Here is an 18,418-nt window from a genome sequence, read left to right on the forward strand (position 1 = left end):
AGGCAGGGGGAAGGCACAGTAATTCCTGCCGGGGAGGCAGGGGGAAGACACAGGCACAGTAATTCCTGCTGGGGAGGCAGGGGGAAGACACAGGCACAGTAATTCCTGCTGGGGAGGCAGGGGGAAGGCACAGTAATTCCTGCCGGGGAGGCGAACAAAGCCCGTCGGTCCCGACTCCCCGCACCCAGCAGAGTGGATTCCTCCCTGTGTCATCGGGCACCGTCCCCCCCACACCTCCCGCGGTTCTGAGGAAGCAGAACCGCCCAGATCCAGAGGGACGAGCTGGCAGCACCTCATTTATCCACACCAGTTTGTCAATAAAACCTGAACGCCGGTGAAGAGCGACCTCCCCTCCCACCCTCCGCCCTCACGGCGCTCCCTCCCGCCGCCCGTTCCCCACACGCGGCTCCAGGGCCGAGTCCCTCCCATCCCCCGGTTTGTACAACACCGCCCCGGCCGGTGCCGGGTCACGGTGCCCCGGGACCCTCCGGAGCCGCCCGGGCTGGGGTCTGCCCTGCCCGCGGTCACTGCGGAGCCCCTCGTGCCGTGAGGGGACGGGCAGCGCCGGGCGGGTCCCGCGGAGGGGAGGGTGAGGCGCCCGCCAGTCCCGCACTCACCGCGCTCGGCGCCGGCAGCTCCACTGGGCCCGGCACGACGCGGAACTGGGCCCGGCTTAACCCGCCCCGTCCCGCCCTCGCCGTCCGTCACTTCCCGAGCGCCGCGGCCCCGTCACCGCCGGGCGGGAGCGGCGGAGCCGAGCGGCCGGGCGAGCGCGGTGGGTGAGCGGGGACCCCCATGGCCCCTCATTGCCCCCTCATGACCCCCTCATGGTCCTTTCGTGGCTCCCCATGGTCCTCTTATGGCTCTCTCGTGGCCCTCTTATGGCCCTCTCATGGCCCCTCATAGTCCCTCATGGCCCTCTTATGGTCCTCTTATGGCCCCTCATGGTCCTCTTATGGCCCCCTCATGGCCCCCTCTCATAGCCCTCTTATGGTCCTTTCATAGCCCCCTCATGGCCCTCTCATAGCCCCTCATGGCCCCCCGAGGGTCGGGGGGGCCCGGCTCGTTCGATCCCCGCTCGGTCTGTGCCCCCGTTCCCCCCTCAGGCCCCAACGGCCGCGGGCCTGGCGGGGCCGGAGCTGCCGAGGTGGGGCCGGAGGCAGCCCCGCTCCGCTCCCGGGTACCGGCACTGAACTGATTTTGGGGTGTTGGCGTAAAACCCTCCAGCGTTTTACCTCTTCTCTGCGCATTTTTAGGTGTAGTTTTGGCGTGAGGAAAGGCGGAGAGAGTTGGGGTTGTACAGCCCGCAGAAGGCTGTGGGGTGACATAATTGTGGCCTTCCAGTGCCTGAAGGGGACTTGGAGGAAAGATGGAGCACGGAGTGACAGGACAAGGGGGAATGGCTTCAAATTGAAAGGGAGCAGGGTTAGATGGGAGATTAGGATGAATTCTTCCCTGGCACAGGCCGCCCAGAGAAGCTGTGGCTGCCCCATCCCTGCAAGTGTCCAAGGCCAGGTTGGAGCAACCTGGGATAGTGGGAAGTGTTCGTGCCCACAGCAGGGGTGGGACTGGGTGATCTTCAAGGTCCTTCCCAACCCAAACCACTCTGTGATTCTATGATAATTTGCCATTTGTTATTATCTCTGTTCCTGAGCTGAAACCCGCCACCAGAGACGTGTCTGCAGTTAGAAACCTGTGGCTGGGGAAGGAGGAGACTGTGCGCCAGGAAAGGTGTCTCTGAACATCCTTTCCCAAATGAGTGAAGCTGGAATCGCCCTTTTGTGTTTCTAACAAGTGTTGTTTGTCTCCAGATAACCAGGTGAGTGCTCCCCAAATGCTCAAGTAAATTCTTTTCTCCCCTTCCATAGCCAGTGTCCAGAATCCACCATGGACTATCTCACCAAGCTCCTCGGCATCGTGGCTGGAGTCGCGTGTGGCCTGTGCCTGGGATGGGGCATTGGTGGGAGGTTCCTGAGGAAGCGCAGAGCTGGAACACCTGCCCCTCCCAGCAACCTGGAGGGCGAGGCCGACGTCATGGCAGAGTCTGGGGAGTTCAAGATGGTGCTGATCGTCCGCCAGGACCTGAAGATGGGCAAGGGCAAAGTGGCTGCACAGTGTTCCCACGCTGCTGTCTCTGCCTACAAGCAAGTGGAGAGAAGGAATCCCGAGCTCCTGCAGCAGTGGGAGTACTGTGGGCAACCCAAAATAGTCCTCAAAGCTCCCGATGAGGAGACTCTGGCCCAGCTCCTGGCTGAGGCAAAGCGCCTGGGACTGACCGTGAGCTTGATCCAGGATGCTGGGCGTACTCAGATTGCTCCAGGCTCCAGGACCGTCCTCGGGATCGGACCAGGGCCAGCTGATGTCATAGATAAAGTCTCTGGTCACCTTAAACTCCTCTAAACTAGGACCAAAAAAGTTGTTGTATGTCAGTACTGAAGGGTTACAGTCCAAGTTTGGGCGTTTTTCCATATGCTCTCAGTTTAAATAAAATAAGCAAGTTTTGTAAGGTTTAAATTTGTAAATCATGAGTTTCTCTGGCTCGTGTGTTGTGTTCCAAAGGGGGGAAGAAAACACTTGGCTCAGGGGAGTTGAGGAAAGCAGAGGTGGCAGAGTTTTACTGCCCCCAGGAAGGAACCCCCAATATTTACAACTTGTGCAATGGGTTGAGGATTTTGTGTGGTGGGTGGTAGCAAAGTTCAAGAGAATTTGTCCCATGTGCACAAAATGGCAGGTTTCCCCTTTCTGCCTGTTTTTGAAGAGATAGATCTTTTAATTTGGAAGGGATTGGCAGCTGAATCAGTTAAAAATCGCCCCAGGTTGCTTGGAGGGAACTGCAGCCAACATCCTGCCCTGGTTCTGGGACAGCAACTGATGCAATAACCTGTAAGTGGTGTGAGACTGACTGGTTAAACTGGGTTTGCAGCCCAAGCCTTAGGAGCCAGTAAATAGTTGTGGGGAGCAGCTGTAAGCTGAGCTCCCCTCTGGATGGGTCTGTGTGGCTCCTACACCTGCAAAAATGTGCAGTTTAGCCAAGGTGGAGGGATTTACCCTCACACAGACAGCTTGGCAACAGGGCCAGACTTAAATCCTGTTTTATTTGGGGTTAACTGGTCCTCCCAGGTTTAAGGAAGGAGTTACAGATGTTACTGGGCAGTTCAGAGCACACTGATCACAGCTCAAGTAAATTCTACCTCTACAGCTCTATTGCAGCTCTGATTGTAAAAAGTCAAGTTCCCTGCACTTTAAGTAGGTGGAATTTCTGCAGGGCAGTTTTATAACAAATAAAACAGCTTCATGGCCATGTTTTCCAGCTGAGTACCGAAGAAATAGGTTGTAAGAGAGGGAACAGAAGGATTTGTCTCCATCAGTCGTGTTTACAGACCCAGGGGGAATGTCAGAGGGGCTGACATGAGTTTTTATACTGCACCTCTTGGGCATAATCCTTTCAGAGACACAACTGTGGAGTTCCCAGGAGCAAGGGAGAAGGGGATTTGGCCTCAGAGTTGGATCCTGGCACCAACTGTGGCCCCTGGTTGAGATGGGAGCTCTGACAGCTCTCACGAACACAAACCTGGCCAGTGCTGTAACACTCATTACACTCAATTATGACAGTATTCATAGAGAAACATTTAAGTCAATTTTATTTGAAGCTAAATATGTTTAAGGCAATTTACATACCTAGAACATGATCTCAATTGAACTGGCACACCCTACCACAATCCTAATGTATCATCTGCTCAAATCTGCTGGAGTTGACCACAGTGCAGCCAACTGGTGAAAAGTGCTATTTTCTTCTCTCTGGCGTCATCTTTCTATAGAAAAAGCATTACATATTTTCCTGTATTGCCCCTTCAGTGCAAGACCCCACTACTGGTCCCCATTGCTGCTCTTCTACTGGCCCCTCAGACCCCTGCCTGCATTGCCCCACACCAGCAGCACTGTAATACTTGGTTTGAGTTGGAAGGTCCTTTTTGAAGACAGTAAAGTGAAGCTACCACTGTGCAGCATGTCCACAGTCCAGTAATTTATTTTTAAATCGCGTAATTTCAAATTGCACAAACAAAACTGAACAGCAATATGCTTGAATTCTCTCTTCTGTACACTCAAAACAGTGATCTAAAACACCACAATATCCAACATACACAAACCTCAGGGCAGGGTTAGTAAATACACAGATTGGAATCATGGTGCTCTGTTCCTGAATGGAATGTCCCACAAAAGCACAGGATACAGCACAACATAAGGTCATCTGTTACATATGGAGTGAGCAAAAAGACACTAGCATTTTCTATATGCATAACTGGAAAAACCTGCATAGGTTAAGGGAAAAAAAAACAAACAAACCAAAACTTTTTACTCATTTGAAGTCAGGCAAGGTTGTCTGTACGCATTGGAAATTCTTTTAGAGCTATGCAATCCAACCCAGGGAGGATATGCTGATTAGTGTTGTCTCTTGTCAGCAGTCTTGCAAGGTCAAATACAAGTATCTTGACTTTAGCTTTCTCCAAATATACAGTGAGACTTAAATGCATTTAGAATAGACAGTACATACTGTAAAGCTGCTCACATACAATGAACTTAAGATTCAATATTAGAGTGTAACACTATAGAGTGCAAATCAGAATCTTCACAATAGACTTAATGGTAATAAGCAGTCCTGCAAAAGCCCACTTGAACAAAGTCGTTTTAAACTATTCCCCTTTTGAAAGTAAAAGTCTAAATGACATGGAATGTGGAAAAAAGATTTAAACAGAGGTGATTCAAATCGTTTGCGCTAGAAAAAACAGTCCTTCATGAAATAAAGGTTACAAGAACACGAGGCAGAACTCTTTGCTTTTCCCTGTTATGAGTTAAAGCGGGGAGGGACGGTGGAGTTTCAGTAAGAAAATACGCTGCTCCCAAGGGAGTTGTGCTGCAGCTCACATGCTGTACCCAAAGCCAGGCTGGGGCTGCCCGTAGGGAGGTGCAGTGTAGCCGTAGCCAAAAGGTGCTTGTGGAGGAACTGCGACACTGGGTCCCGCTGTCAGCATGAGCTGGGGCTGGCCTGCAACACACAAACAGCATCTTTAGTGCCCCTGCACTCAGCACAACTCCTGCAACCGCCCCGGGGGTATTTGTGTGTCTGACAGTGAGTCCCTGCTGAGCTGCTTTGGGGGCTGTAGGCCGGGGGGGTGTTTCCCCACAGAACAGCAGGACAGAGTACGTGGCTAAAAATACTGCACTGGAAAGTGTATGAAGAAACTCTCACTAGAACTAGTGGAATAACCTGGTGTGGTAGTTTAGTCTAGGCTTTCCTTGGTGACCAATTTGTAACCAAGGAAGTGCCCAGATTTACCCAGTATTCCCTATGATTTTTACGTAAGCCAGGGTATAAGAAGAAAGGAGGAGAGGCTTTTGCCCCTCTTTCCTTCTGGAGGTTGTGTATATATGATTTTTCAGCAGGAGCAAACAAGAGGAGCGGTGATTGGCCCTCCAGGGTAAACTGCCCTGGCACCCAATCACCTCTAAGCCCCCCGACTTCCAGGGGGAGCAATCTCAAACTATGACACCTGGATACAAAGAAAGTACCCCTGTTGGACAAGAGCCAAATAATGCACTCGCTGGAGGGCTGGAAGAGCACAGCTAATGCACATCCTTCCTTAATGAGCCAGGACAACCTTAAATCCTGCAAGCCCACAGCCCAACTCAGCAGCCACAGCATCAGAGTGGCACTTTATCTAGTATTTTGGAACACATTCCTTAAGACTTGATTTCACATGAAGAACATTCCAGTTTCCAAGGATTTCCTTGGGAAAAACCAAGATTAGAGAAGTGTCGCTTTAAGAGCAAAATGTGTTATGGACAACACATGAGCTAAAGCATTACCATAAACAATAGGTTGTGTTTCTGTAGCTTGCTCCTCTTCCTTTCTCAAAGACTCTGATGCATCCAGTTTATCCACCTGGAATTGAGACCAACAATTAAAAAATCTCCTCTGAAACAGGTACTTACTTGTGGCAGAGAAGTGGAAAAGCCTTAGTGGTATGTTAACACCCATCCAGAAAAGGAGACCATTTACAAGTTAAGATCAATTCAAGTAGCAATGTTGGTACTGGTGCAGTCAAGATTCTGTTTCCTGAAACAAGCCCTCCTTGAGGCATTTGTGTAACTGCTTTGAAAGCTCACTCCAGGCTGAAGCTTTGTACGAAAGGCTCCGTACGGGACTGGAGCTACTTGGACATCAGGAATTAGCTCATCAGGGTCGCTCCAACTACTTCAAACCAACAGCCTTTAGGATTTGAGCACAGTCTCAGTTGGAGACCTTTGGCATTGGAGCAGGAGAAGTTTCCCTGAAGACAGCACTGAGGTAAAATAATCTGATTTAGGTACAGCAGACTGCAATAGCATCCGACATGTCACTTGAGCCTCAAGATTTCACTTTCCAAACCCATTCACTCATGCAATTTAAGTTCAAATGCAGAGAATGCATGTGTATAAGACTTGCTTTTTCCACTCCAGAACTGTGTGGCAGTCAGCCTAAACCCACAGATACTCCAATTCTTCCAGCTTAACACACAGTAAGGACACAAGCCTGGCCAGCTCCAGTGCTGCACAGCGAGTGCACTCGTGCTCTCAGCCCACCCCTACAGAAAGGCAAGAGAAGAGACTTATTCTGCAGTGAAATATTGCTTGTTACTAAAACAGATCCAAGGGAACCCAGCATTTCTACAGTCTAAGGCAGGCCCTGAAACTAAAACCACAAAATGAGGTATTGATATTTTACCTGGGAGACAAGATTTAGAGTAAAGTCAAAGACAATCACGCCAATTACTTTTAAAGACAGTAAGACAACTCACAAACCAGATTAACCTTTCAGTTCATTCGTGTCCTTAATAAAGGCGTTTGAAGACAGGTTTCCTGCACTTACACAGGGTCAGTGTTAGTTATTCAGCTGCACCAACACCCAGGAGTTGAACAGTTTCCAGTTTAACTGTGCTGCATTAACAAATCTCTGAGAGCTGTGACTCTTCCTCTCAGCTGTGAGTTACGTGTGTTCCATAAGCCTGTCAACCCATAACCTCAAGCTGAGGCACAAACCCAGGAGGTGGCAGAAGTCCTCGAGTTCCCTCCCTTACTGGGCTTCCACGACCAGCCTGTTGGTTGCCTCACCCCAGTATCTGGTTTGCTGCTGCCAAAGTGCCCAGGATCGTGTGCCAACGCTCCCAGACTCAATCCCAGACCCTGTGCTGAGAACTGCACTGTTTTCAACTCAAACAGCAACACACTGAACACAGAAGCACAAGTTCAGAGATGCAAATCCAAGGAGAATGTGCAGAGGTTGCTACTAAGCAGAGGCATTTGGCTTACACACACTTGGAAAGCCTCCAGCCCAGGACATTCAATGCATTTCTGACCCAGTTTTGATGCCTCCCCTCAGAGCTCAACAAATCTTTACGGTCACAAGCGCGAGTTTGAGACCAGCCTGCAGGATGGTTCTTACACCACTTGCTCGAGCATCACCAGGTTCAGGGCCCTACACACTTGTAGCAAGATTGATTTCAAGGCTTTTCCACAGGGACTGCAAGAAGCTGCAGAGGAAAAGTAACATGCATTCAATGTTCTCGTGTCATGTGTGCATGAAAAAGAGGCAAGAGTACTGAAGCACGAGTGAGGGCTGAAGATGACTGCCAGACAGGCTCCCCCCAAAAAACCACAGCAGCCCACAGCAATGCCTTGGAGCTTAAGGAAGAGTGGGATGTAATTGCAATGACTGCTACACATGCTTAGGTTATGCAAACACTGCAGTTCAATTACCTTTTTTCACACACACGCTCTCCTACTGCCTCACTGACTACTGCTGAAGGGCCTCACACTACTGCTGGTCAGGTCAGCCCTGAGTGCCAGTGGTGTCTTTACAACAGTTTGCATTCAGTTCATCTTCAAAGCCATTTGTCACTTTGTCTGAACCACATTAATGGAAAACTCCCACTAGGGCTGAGCCCTGGGCTAAGGAGAATCACAGTGGGGTTTGTGGGGAAGGAGATGGACAGAAACCTCACATTGCCCTTCTGAAGGTCAAAACTGCACAGCAAAAGGCAAGCCCTGAAGTAGCCTCAGAAGAGCAATAAGCATTACCATTTTTATATTATGTTTTTAATGAGGTAGCAAGAGAAGTTTAGTGAAGCTGAAGAGCTTGAAGGCAGTCGTTTTTGGACAAGTACTAGGAATTTACTACAGGGAAGAGAACCACAGACTTGTCTAATAGCTGAAGTTTTAAGTTCTATGTGAACTAGAGCACCGTGGGGATTAGACCAGCACCATGAGAACTGGACACCTGAGTGAGGAGGAGTCTCTTCTGAAGCAGCCAGTATCTACTCTGCCTACTGTCAGCACACATTAGTCATGGTCAAGGGATCAGAAACTGGATCACAGTCCTTAACCAGCAAATGCCAGAGTGATTTATGGCTCACTGATTTATGGCTCCAAGACTTATTGCAGGGGGTTCTTCCAGTCAGATTGGCTGTCAAATAGTAGCACTTGTGCATTGTTTCAATACCAGGTTGACTGTGATCCAACTGATCATCTGGATGCCCTTCCTGAGGATCTATTAGCTTATTAGTAGCAAGTGAATCTACTTTTCTCCTACAGCACTAGCTACTGAGAGTTAAACAATTTGCATATGCTTTAGTGATATTTTGTTTGGGGAAAAAGCAGTAGCAGCAGTGTAGTAAACATAGGAAAGAAAAAAACTCATGCAGAATCCTTAGACTTAGTCCTCCAGACTTAAAGATGGAAAACAAGAATCAACTTTCACCTTTTCCTTTATTGCATCAACCTGCAAAGGAATTCAGAAGGTGCAGCTTAGAAAAATCAAATTCCATATTTAGCATATAAAAGGTAGAAACAAAAGCGTCAGGGAAGAAATAATTAAAAGGTACAGGCGAGTCAAAACAAAGATACACCAGAAGTATCTGCTTTAGAAAGGCAGCTCTGCTTGTTGCTGGCTCTTACTGCAGTGATTTCACAGCTGCACTACAGCTACACCCTAACCCTGCAGCAGACCATGGAATGTTCATCTTTAATCCTGCTCCAGGACTACTGTTCTCAGAGGCTTAGGGTTACTTGGTGCCTCAGCATCTCTGACAATGTTACTGCTCAGACAGTCCCACCTCCCCCAAACCCCAGCATTTAAGGACAGGAGATTGGCTCCTGAGTCCTGCCTTTGCAAGGAACTGCCAGGCAAATCTCCACACAAACAGGCACTCTGGTCTTCATTAACTCCAGCTTTCATGGAAAGAGTCTTAATCATTAAGGAATTTACACCATTTCACTGAAGATGCTCTAAAAGCTTCAGCTGGGCAAGTGTTGTAGTGACAGCTGGATTTAACTCTCATCTGTTCAAGTCTGTCAGAGCATTGCCAAGTACTTCCCCCATTCTGAGTCACTTCAAGTAAGAGCTGAGTCATAATTAGTGCCATTAAGTGCCAGAGCCATGTTCTAGAGTTAAATGCACAGCAGAACAAGTTATGTCCAGATTTAGCTGTAAAGCTTTTTTAGTACACAGTCTAGAATTTAGTTAAAGCTTGATCCCAGCTGGGATTCCTGACTGACACAGCACATGAAAAGCCTGAGTCCTGGAACTACTTTAAGACACTGCCCATGGTCAGGCAAATACTACTGATGTAGGTTCTGTAATTGAGAAGGTGGAGCCTGCAAGTGTTTCAGTCTCTTTAGAGGGCGAAGTCTCTCCCCAGATGGACTGAAAAATAAGTGTGGACATGGACAGACAGACATTTGACAAAGCCCAAATCGATGTTAGTAGCAAGCAGACAGTCTCAAGGCATCACCACAGTGACTAACAAGCTTTTGGTGCTGGAGAAGCACCTGCTCTTACCTTGGTCAAGTATTCCTTCATGACCTGAATAAAGTATGGCATGGCAAAGTCCATAATGTTGTGCCTCCACGCTGTTTCCAAGACAACATCTGGCCTTAGGAGATCGTAGCAGGTGAAGAGACAAGCACCAAAGCATTCTCTCTTGTTCTCCTGCAAGAACCACTGCAGCAGCTCCTCTGCCAGCTCAGTATCTTTGGATTCTGAAGCATACTGCATTGCATCCTGCAACAGGACACAGCCTTTAGCCTCAGGGGCCACAGAACAATCACTGGGCTTGGTATTAACTGAGTTCAGCCTACTGCTGACCTTAGAGCTTGACCAGAAAGTCATGGCCAAACGAGGCAGGCCTGCCAAGCCCTGCCTGAGGGGTGGGCTCACCTTGTAGAGCCTGTCCTTCTTGCAGAGTTCCACGCTCTGCTTCCAGCGGTTGTTCCCCTTGAAGAGATAGGCAGCGATCCTCCGGAACTCTATTAGCTCGTGTTTCTCCAAGCGCTGAGCCAGAGAGATGTTGTCAAAGTTGTCATAAGCATCTATAGAAGTCCTAAGAGCCTGAGTTGGGCAGAAAAAAAGAAGTTACTCACACCTCAGATGCACAACTGCATCCTCAAAATGCAAACGTTTGACAAGCATGTATTCCTGCTTCCAGGAGGGTGAAGTATTCCAGCCAGACCTGCAGAGACATCTGCTATTTTTTCTTTGACACACATGGAGTTTTATGTTATTTCAGCCAGTACTTTTCAGCAGTGATTACTGAGGTGAAGAGCCTCTCAATACCAACAGTAGAACAGAGAGACATAACTGTTTGCCTCTTCTGTGAGTTCTTTCCTTAATACCCACTGTTTGACTTTTATAAATAAAAGCTGGTCTGTCACACTCATAACACAGTAGCCACTCTACCCCCAGTAGGAATGACACAAAAAGCTCCCAGAAAGCCACCAACAGTTCTCTACTTCATCCTTGGCCAGTCCCCTCTAGTTCAATTTGAAATGTCAAAGAACACATACTTAAGGAATTCAAGTTAACAGCAAGCAGGTAAAAACTACTGAAAACTGTGTTTCTAGACATTCACCAGACTGAGAATAGGAGGTGAATCCTGACACAGAAGCCAGAGATTCAGGAATGGCCACTTCTATCCCAAAGCACAGACAACATTAGGTATTAACTGCTTCAAGACATACCTGGTAGTCTTCTTCAATAATGAAGAGGTTGTTCAGGGACTCATTCACTGATTTGTTGTTGTGATTTTGAACTGAGCGCAGGTAAGGCTTAACCAGGGGCAGCTGTTTAACCTTCAGGGAAATCAGGGGGACACATTTAATTCCACTTTTTGTAGAAGTCTCAGCATCTTCCCTGTGAGGCAGGGAAGCAGCCAAGCATTTTAAAATGCTGCTACAGATAAATGCTTTCCCAACTGCAAGTTTTGATTTGAGCTGGACAGTAGGAAAATTACCTTTGTGAAGAAGGTGACAGCACGAGTGTGGTCAAGCCGAGGGGACAACACCATCAGCAGGTCATTGAGCAAGAGAGGTTTAAATTCCAAATAGAATTGAACTGCCTTGTAATACAGCTCCACATTGGCCACCTGGAGATGAGCAAAGATGTACATTCAGAGCACAAGTGTGATTGCAGGGAAATCCAAATGAAAGACAGACATAACTTCAGATAACTCCACAAAACTGAGCCACTCAAGATTCATTCTTGTCTCTAGAAATCTCTTTAGTTACTGTGAATTGTAGTTGCTTTGAAATGATGTGGCAATATCAAGAACTTTGCATTTCAAACAGGCTACTAATGAAGGAAGAGAACTGAAGTGCACATAGCAAGACATTTACCCCCTTTCACTAAGAAAGCAATACCTTAGTGATGATATCTTTGAACTGGCCTTCTTTCCAAGCATCTGTTGGGTGATTCATCATTGTGATTATGGCATTATCATACTCTTCATACTTATCATACAAGAACACCAGTTCGGCCCAGAGATGGGCTTGTTCTGCAGCTCTCAAAACCTAAGAAGAGGCATAATCAGCAACATGTTAACAGGGATTTCCATCAGTGTCCATCAGTGCTCAGGCTTTAGTGCCATTAATAATCTCAAGAGCTGCTATTTCAAAAGCCAGGGCACAGAGAGATGTGTTTTAAGCTAAATTTAGGGCCTCAGATACTCACCTTGGGGATGTTGACTCTGGACCAGAAGAGTTCCAAGTGCTCCCTCATTTTCTGTGGCTTGAATTTGGAGTAGAGAATTGCTAGCTCTGTGAACATCCCCATGTGTGCTCGCTCGAGCCCAAGTGCTGCTTCCAACATAGTTATCAGCTCCTCAAAGTAGCCACGATCCTACGGGATACAGAGACTTCACATCAGGAACCATCCTGACTCTACAGCTCCAGTTTTGGGCAGAGCTGCCATGAAAGAACTGAACTGTGTAACAGAAGCCAGTTAATTACCTGGTAATAGTTGATCAGCTCCTCCAACTCATCCGCGTGCACCACAATGTGGAGCCCACACATCTGAGCCAGGCGGAATTCCTTCCCATCCACACAAGCGAAGCAGACCTGGAAGGGACAAGCGTGTTACTGTTCATAATTCAGGCCATGAAGTCCTTTCAGGGGACCTCTGGAGAGACCTTTCAAACCCAGCCAGCCAAGTTCACCTCTTTCCACGTGCGGGTGCTGTTTGCTTTCCGAGCCCCGTCCACGGCTGCCTGGTATTCCCCGAGGTGCACCAGAGTGGAGGCCAAACGGCCAAAGTTGGACACGTTGTTGTACAAGAGCTTGGCTGCCTCGTACATCTTCTCATCATAGCAGCGATCACCCACCTGAGGGACAGCACAACAGGTCAGCCTTGCACATTTTCAGCCACTGGCTGACATGAGATGGGGAGCATTCGAGCTCCACCCCTGTGGTCAGCAAGGCTGAAGGAGCTGTTATTCAGCAAAACCAACCCATTGTCACTCACTTGCTGGATGTGTGCGTTGTTGGGGCCGTTGATGAACTCCTCCAGCTCTGCCAGGCGGTTGGTTTTAGCAAGAGCAAAGATTAATTCTGTTTCCACATACGATTCCCGGGCCTTCTTACGTGCCATCTGGAGATACTTCACCAGCTCTTCCCAGTTTCCTACAAAAAGCAGTTCAGAATTTTTAGTTCCCACCCTTGAGGACACTTACACTTAAGTTGTACTATCAGCTCGAGCTAGTTGGACATGTATTTCTACAGCTATTCCCCAACAATCAAAACCAGCTTTCATACTGGAATGTCCTTCACACACATACATTAGGTCAATAAAGTCACCTTACAAAAGGCCTGACTAAAATCCTGGTCTTTAACTTCATGCAAAGACCTTCTGCTCTGACAGAAGTCTCCAACTAGCTTAAGAAGGTAGTTAAAAGACCACGGATTATCTGCAAATGCAATACACTACCTTTTCCCATTCTCATTTAGGGCAGTCTTTGCAGGACCAGATTCCTCTACTTGCATCAAGATACAAGTCTGGCAGAACTGCAGTTCGAGCAGACCAGGCAAAAGAGCTGAGCAACCTCAACAGCAAAGATGTAAACAAAACTTAATCATACCACTGGCATTAGCAGCTTGAACAACCTCCATGTATGAGGAAGGATCATCTGCTTTAATGTAGGAGTCAATGGCTTCCTTTACCATCCCCTTCTGGAGCTGTGCCTTGGCCAGCTGGCTCCACACCGCGGGCTCATTGCAGCGCTCTGCGAACTCGTACGCGCGGTCCAGGTTCCCAATGTGCTCTATTAACACCTAAAAATGGGACAACCAAGATCAGCCACTACCACAAAGGCCAGTTTTACAGGACACCAAGTTGTGTTTTATGTTCATTTTTCAATGGATCCACAGCTTTTAAAATAGGTACTAACCACACACAACCCACACAGCGTGGATGATTTCAGCCTTGCAAAGTTTCACTCACTACAGGGTTCAATAAACAACATTTGTCCTACTTCAAAAGACACTGAGCAGCTTTGGTCACTCTGCTAATTAGTGGTAAGTACTCAAGTCACAAGTTACCAGCCAAGCCACAAGTCACAGGGAGTTCTTACAGCCTGAGATTTTAAGGTACCTGCACAGCTGATGTGTTGACATCGAACTTCCTGAAGATGGCAAACGCCTCCTCGAAGAGCTCGTTGCTGATGGCGATGTTGGCTATGTCTGGGGCATCGTAGTTGTCCAGGCGGTTGATGTACTCCATGACACGGGTACGGTCAGCCTTGATGGCCGTCAGGATGAGGAGGTTCTGCAGGTTCCTGAAGAGGGAAAGAAAACATTAGTACTTATCAAGAAACCATCAAGAAATTCACCCTCCCCTCTGGAGAAGGCATTAGTTTATTTGCTGTTCCACATTACAGCAATTTAACACCTGCACCAGGTAGAATTCCAGGCTTTCCCATGACGTGGTTTTTACTCACCTGTGCTCACTGAACACGGAGTTATCAAGAACTATTTTCTCCAGCAGCTCAATAAGCTCATTGGGAAGGTCTGCAGTCATGAAAGCCTTCACAGTAACAGAGACTTCCTCGGGGTCCTGGGTCTCCGACAGCGCAGTCTGGACAACCTGCAGGTACAGTCAGGCAATCAGCAAATCAGTCAGGTCAGGTACTACAGGTCAGGGTGGGCCAGCCAAGGCTTGGCTGGCCTGTCAGTGGTACCTGGTCGATGAGGGGTCTCCTGTAAGGGTTGCTCTCCAGCAGCACACTGGCCCACAGCTCGGGGTCTTTGCGACGAACTAAGTATCGGGAGAGACTCTTGAAGAGGGAGTTCTCATTGCACACCTGGGGAAAGGCACAGTTTGCTCAGAGGGAAGTCACAGCTCTCCAGCCTGCAGTGGGTAATTGTAGTGCAACACTAAATAAACCTGCCTGAGAGGCTGACTAGAACCTCAGGCCTTGATACATCCACCAGCCTCCCACTTTAGGCCATGCAGGGGAGTCCCCCATTTCTCATTAAGCTGCAGAGGGAAATTAAATAACTACCTCCTATTCCATCAGAAGCGTGCAGTTCCCAGCTTAATATTTTTAGGAAATAAATGCTTTTGTCATAAACCTGAGCATCTATCCTGTGATACTCATGTCAGAACTTTACCCACGAGCCAGCTGCCTTGGCATACATACATTAATAAGCTCCAAATCGCACTGTCCACGCTCATAAGCCACACAGGCCAGGTGAGGGTCCCTCTTCTCACAGTACTTGCCAACAACACGACTATCATAATAAGGATTCTCACGCAGGAACCTTTCAGGGTTGTTGTTGCTATCAATGTATATTTTGGCCAGTGCATTGTGAGTCGCAGGCTCCTCACAACCCTCGTGAATTCTTGCTTCCAGCCAGGGCAGAAGCAGCTTCAGCCTAGAAGGAAGTGATTGTCACATTAGAGAGGTTGAGTGAGTAAGTATCCACTTGCACAATTTCTTTGCTATAAATAGGACAGAGTCAGGAACTAAACCAGAGTTTCAGTACTCCATTTGAACCTGCATTTTGGTTCATTAATATAATGGTGTAACTTTCTGATCCTATGAAGAAGATCACATGCCAAAGGCTCATCTCATCCTTCAAAGATGAGATCCCCACATCAGCCAAGGAGCAAAGCTGGTTGCTCACCCAGTAGCAGCTTCTGGCTGTGTCAGTACCAGCTTTAGCTGTGTGATGAGGACATGCACTGATGGATGAGCAGTGTAACACAGCCAGACTGGCAATTGGTAAGAGACTTGTAGAAGTTTAATACCTGTTTCTTTTCTCAACCTCTGCAACAAGCTCATCGGTCGAAAATTGACCTCTCACTACAAGGATGAGGTTCTTTATTACATCTTCAGAGCAATCCACATCAAGCAGTCCCCCAATAACAACTGGCAGACGGCTTGGATTCACCTAAACAGGATCATTGAAAGAGGTCAGTGTGTGGTCCTGCAGCACAGGCAGCCAATACTCATCCCTAGAGCTACAAATGAAGGCTGCTTGTTCAGACTGACCCCATCTTCCTGCCTTTACTCCCAGCTTCCTGAGGTTCTGGACAAGGTTGGAAGTCAATTCTTCAGTCAACAGGTGTTCACATCCCAGCTCAGTGGCTCCCTAATGCTCAGTTCCCACAGGAAGAGCTCCTGAACAATCCACTTTGTCCCTGAAGGAGAACTTCCCCTCCACCCCTGCAAAATGCTGGGAGTTAAAATCACCCCAAGAAGCCCAGAGTTATTCTGTCAAGTCTTCCTCCTTCAAGAGGCACATCAGTGGGGGTTACTGCCCAACCTGGCTGAAGAATGAGATCTGATTCACGTCAGGGCTGATTTACTGGAGGCCACTAACAGGTACTTAAATAGCAGCCTCAAGTATGAAGCAGAATACTTACTATATACAGCTATAGGCATTGTGTTTAACACTGGAAAGACTGATCAGTTTGCCCCACTGAAGCCAAGCTGTAACTCACCTTCTGTACATAAATCTCAATGTATTTTTGGAGATTATTTCTGTACAAATACAGCACCAGGTCGTGGACAAAGTCGAAGCGATCGCACACAATGATGAGAGGCAGCTGGTCAGTGAGTTTGGCTTCCTACAAAGAGAACAGCTTCAGTAATTTGGTTTTACTCTTAGGCTTAAGCAGACAAATACGGTCACTTAAACTGTTAAAGCAGCTGAATTTGGAAAGCTGAAACTCAACCAAATAATGACAGCTTGTTGTTCAACTAATTGTTTGCAAGATGGAGCAAAGTAGGAGTACTCACTCCCACTTCAGGGCGTGGAGAGCGAGAAGCTTTCTGGAGTTTAACCCTGCATGGCAGAGTCTACAGGGTTTTACAACACAATACAACTATGACAAGTCTAAGCTAGAGAGAGTATTTTTAGTTGCCGCTGGTGTTTGGTGTGCAGGATTAGCACTCTGGGATTTCAAAACAAATTTAACCAAGACTAGGTTAAGTTGTGATTCATCGTGTAAAACTTATACACAGAATTGACTTCGAGTGCCATGTGCCTTGTGGTGCCTCCTAACTATGGATTTAGAGAACTGTAGCAGTGCTGCTAAAATTGCTTATCAGATTAGTTATCTAAAAGCATTCCAACTTTCAGCATAAGGTTACAATGGTTACAGTACAGAAGCTTAGTCTATGTGGCAGACAGTATTCCGGATGCATATTTCAGATCACTTATTCCAACATGCACATCCCAGAATATAATCCTACATAGAAATTACACTTAAGGACTTTACACAGGGAGGCCTGTACTGGGAGATTTACCTGGTACATGTCCTGCACATTCCAGACATGGAACAGCACAAAAAACAATAACTTTCATCAGGAATTTGACAGCTTGATAACATATCTTAGGTGGCTTGATCAAATGACATACCTTACACCTCGGTGACACCAGGTTAGTTTTAGAGAATTCTCTTGGGAAGAGTTTTGCCATCTTCAGATATGATCAGCAAAATCTAAGACTATGCTATGTAACCAACAAACATGAAGGCAGGAAATGTTCCCAGATAAAGTTTTCCCCTCCCACACGGTTCCTCAGGTATTTATAGTAATGTTGGATTTGTCAATAAGCTCAGGACTAGGACCACAGAATCTGAACTTTGAGCACACCATCTTCTCCTACTCTTCAGCAATGTTTCAGCTCTGAACCCCAGCAGTAACATCAGTCAGCAGCTCTTTATGGAGCCCAGAACTCCCACAAAGCATTTATGGAATTAATTGACACTAGTCACTTGTTGTTTCTGCAGTTGCTCAATTGAAGTTGATTACACTGGAAATAATCAAGTTATCAACTCGTTTGGCATTATGGTTGTTCTCAACCTTCCGAGTAAATTGTTTGCTACTTTACAGTACACATCTGTAACAAGTTCTAGGTGAGCTGGTGCAATTACTACATTTTAAGAGTTCAAGCCAGATTAACCTTACTAAGGGCAGTGAGAGACTGATCTGACAGATTCTCCATTGTTTAGATAATATTCCAGGCTCAGACTTTATTAGGAGGCACTGTGAACATGGTAGCTACCTCTGGTGTAAGAGGACAGTTGGATCCTTAAGTGCAAAGGTCAAACTCATCTACTTTCAACACCATGTTTTATCAGAACCCCAAACAGGCTGAGACAGTCCAGTGTCACCCAAACATTACCTTGAGGAAGTTTTTAACACGTTCTGGATCATAGCAGTTACTTTCCCTGCAGATTCTTTCCACTTCTTTAATCTGTCCTGTCTTGCAGGCAGCTTGAATGTACTTGAAGTGCACATCTGGATCCTGGCTGAAGTTTACAATGGAACCCAGGAAATAAAACAAACCTGGAGAGAAACAATCAACACGTTACTCTGCTGGTCTTGTTGAGAAGTACAAAAGCCCAAATCCCAAAGGCTACACGAAGTCAAGATGACCATTTTGGACAGAGGAAAAAGGCCAGCAGCTTCTTCAGTTTACATTTTACATATATTTTTCTACAGCTCCAAACTTTTCATAGCATTTCAGAAAAACAAAATATGCAGAAAAATATGTTGGTGCCCCTCCTCAAGGGGGAAACTTTAAGATTTGGGTCAGGTTTCAA

The 18,418-nt window shown here is 47.2% G+C and overlaps 3 protein-coding genes across 11 annotated transcripts in view; 1 reads left to right on the forward strand and 2 right to left on the reverse strand.

Annotated features, from left to right (window-relative positions):
- The window catches only part of VMP1 (vacuole membrane protein 1), a 60,303-nt gene extending 59,599 nt beyond the window's left edge, over positions 1-704 (reverse strand). The window contains exon 1 of the mRNA XM_027691057.1: positions 618-704. The gene's annotated coding sequence lies outside the window, so the exon portion shown is untranslated. The remainder of the gene's footprint in view (positions 1-617) is intronic.
- The window catches only part of PTRH2 (peptidyl-tRNA hydrolase 2), a 2,753-nt gene extending 231 nt beyond the window's left edge, over positions 1-2,522 (forward strand). Inside the window, exons 1-2 of one of the 6 annotated variants that reach the window (XM_027691064.1) lie at positions 668-779; positions 1,869-2,522. In XM_027691064.1, the coding sequence (XP_027546865.1) occupies positions 1,888-2,400 (513 nt within the window). In that variant the 5' untranslated portion in view covers positions 668-779; positions 1,869-1,887 and the 3' untranslated portion in view covers positions 2,401-2,522. Of the gene's footprint in view, positions 1-667; positions 780-1,103; positions 1,257-1,865 lie in introns of those variants that run through there. The other 5 variants (XM_027691068.1, XM_027691065.1, XM_027691062.1 and 2 more) reach the window with 5 other exon arrangements.
- A 1,102-nt stretch (positions 2,523-3,624) lies between these two features.
- Positions 3,625-18,418, reverse strand: part of CLTC (clathrin heavy chain) — a 30,504-nt gene continuing 15,710 nt past the window's right edge. For 2 of the 4 annotated variants that reach the window (XM_027691071.1, XM_027691070.1), the window contains 20 exons: positions 17,998-18,161; positions 16,310-16,435; positions 15,614-15,756; positions 15,003-15,237; positions 14,541-14,663; positions 14,301-14,446; positions 13,955-14,138; positions 13,443-13,635; positions 12,830-12,987; positions 12,525-12,689; positions 12,319-12,426; positions 12,041-12,208; positions 11,731-11,880; positions 11,325-11,456; positions 11,053-11,163; positions 10,253-10,423; positions 9,875-10,096; positions 8,795-8,815; positions 5,866-5,941; positions 3,625-5,044 (listed from right to left, as the gene is read on the reverse strand). In XM_027691071.1, coding sequence (XP_027546872.1) covers positions 4,920-5,044; positions 5,866-5,941; positions 8,795-8,815; positions 9,875-10,096; positions 10,253-10,423; positions 11,053-11,163; positions 11,325-11,456; positions 11,731-11,880; positions 12,041-12,208; positions 12,319-12,426; positions 12,525-12,689; positions 12,830-12,987; positions 13,443-13,635; positions 13,955-14,138; positions 14,301-14,446; positions 14,541-14,663; positions 15,003-15,237; positions 15,614-15,756; positions 16,310-16,435; positions 17,998-18,161 — 2,921 coding nt within the window. In that variant the 3' untranslated portion in view covers positions 3,625-4,919. The remainder of the gene's footprint in view (positions 5,045-5,865; positions 5,942-8,794; positions 8,816-9,874; positions 10,097-10,252; positions 10,424-11,052; positions 11,164-11,324; positions 11,457-11,730; positions 11,881-12,040; positions 12,209-12,318; positions 12,427-12,524; positions 12,690-12,829; positions 12,988-13,442; positions 13,636-13,954; positions 14,139-14,300; positions 14,447-14,540; positions 14,664-15,002; positions 15,238-15,613; positions 15,757-16,309; positions 16,436-17,997; positions 18,162-18,418) is intronic. The other 2 variants (XM_027691072.1, XM_027691073.1) reach the window with 2 other exon arrangements.

Source organism: Neopelma chrysocephalum, unplaced genomic scaffold, assembly GCF_003984885.1.
Source record: "Neopelma chrysocephalum unplaced genomic scaffold, ASM398488v2 Primary Assembly neopelma1_82, whole genome shotgun sequence".
Taxonomy (NCBI): Eukaryota; Metazoa; Chordata; class Aves; order Passeriformes; family Pipridae; genus Neopelma; species Neopelma chrysocephalum.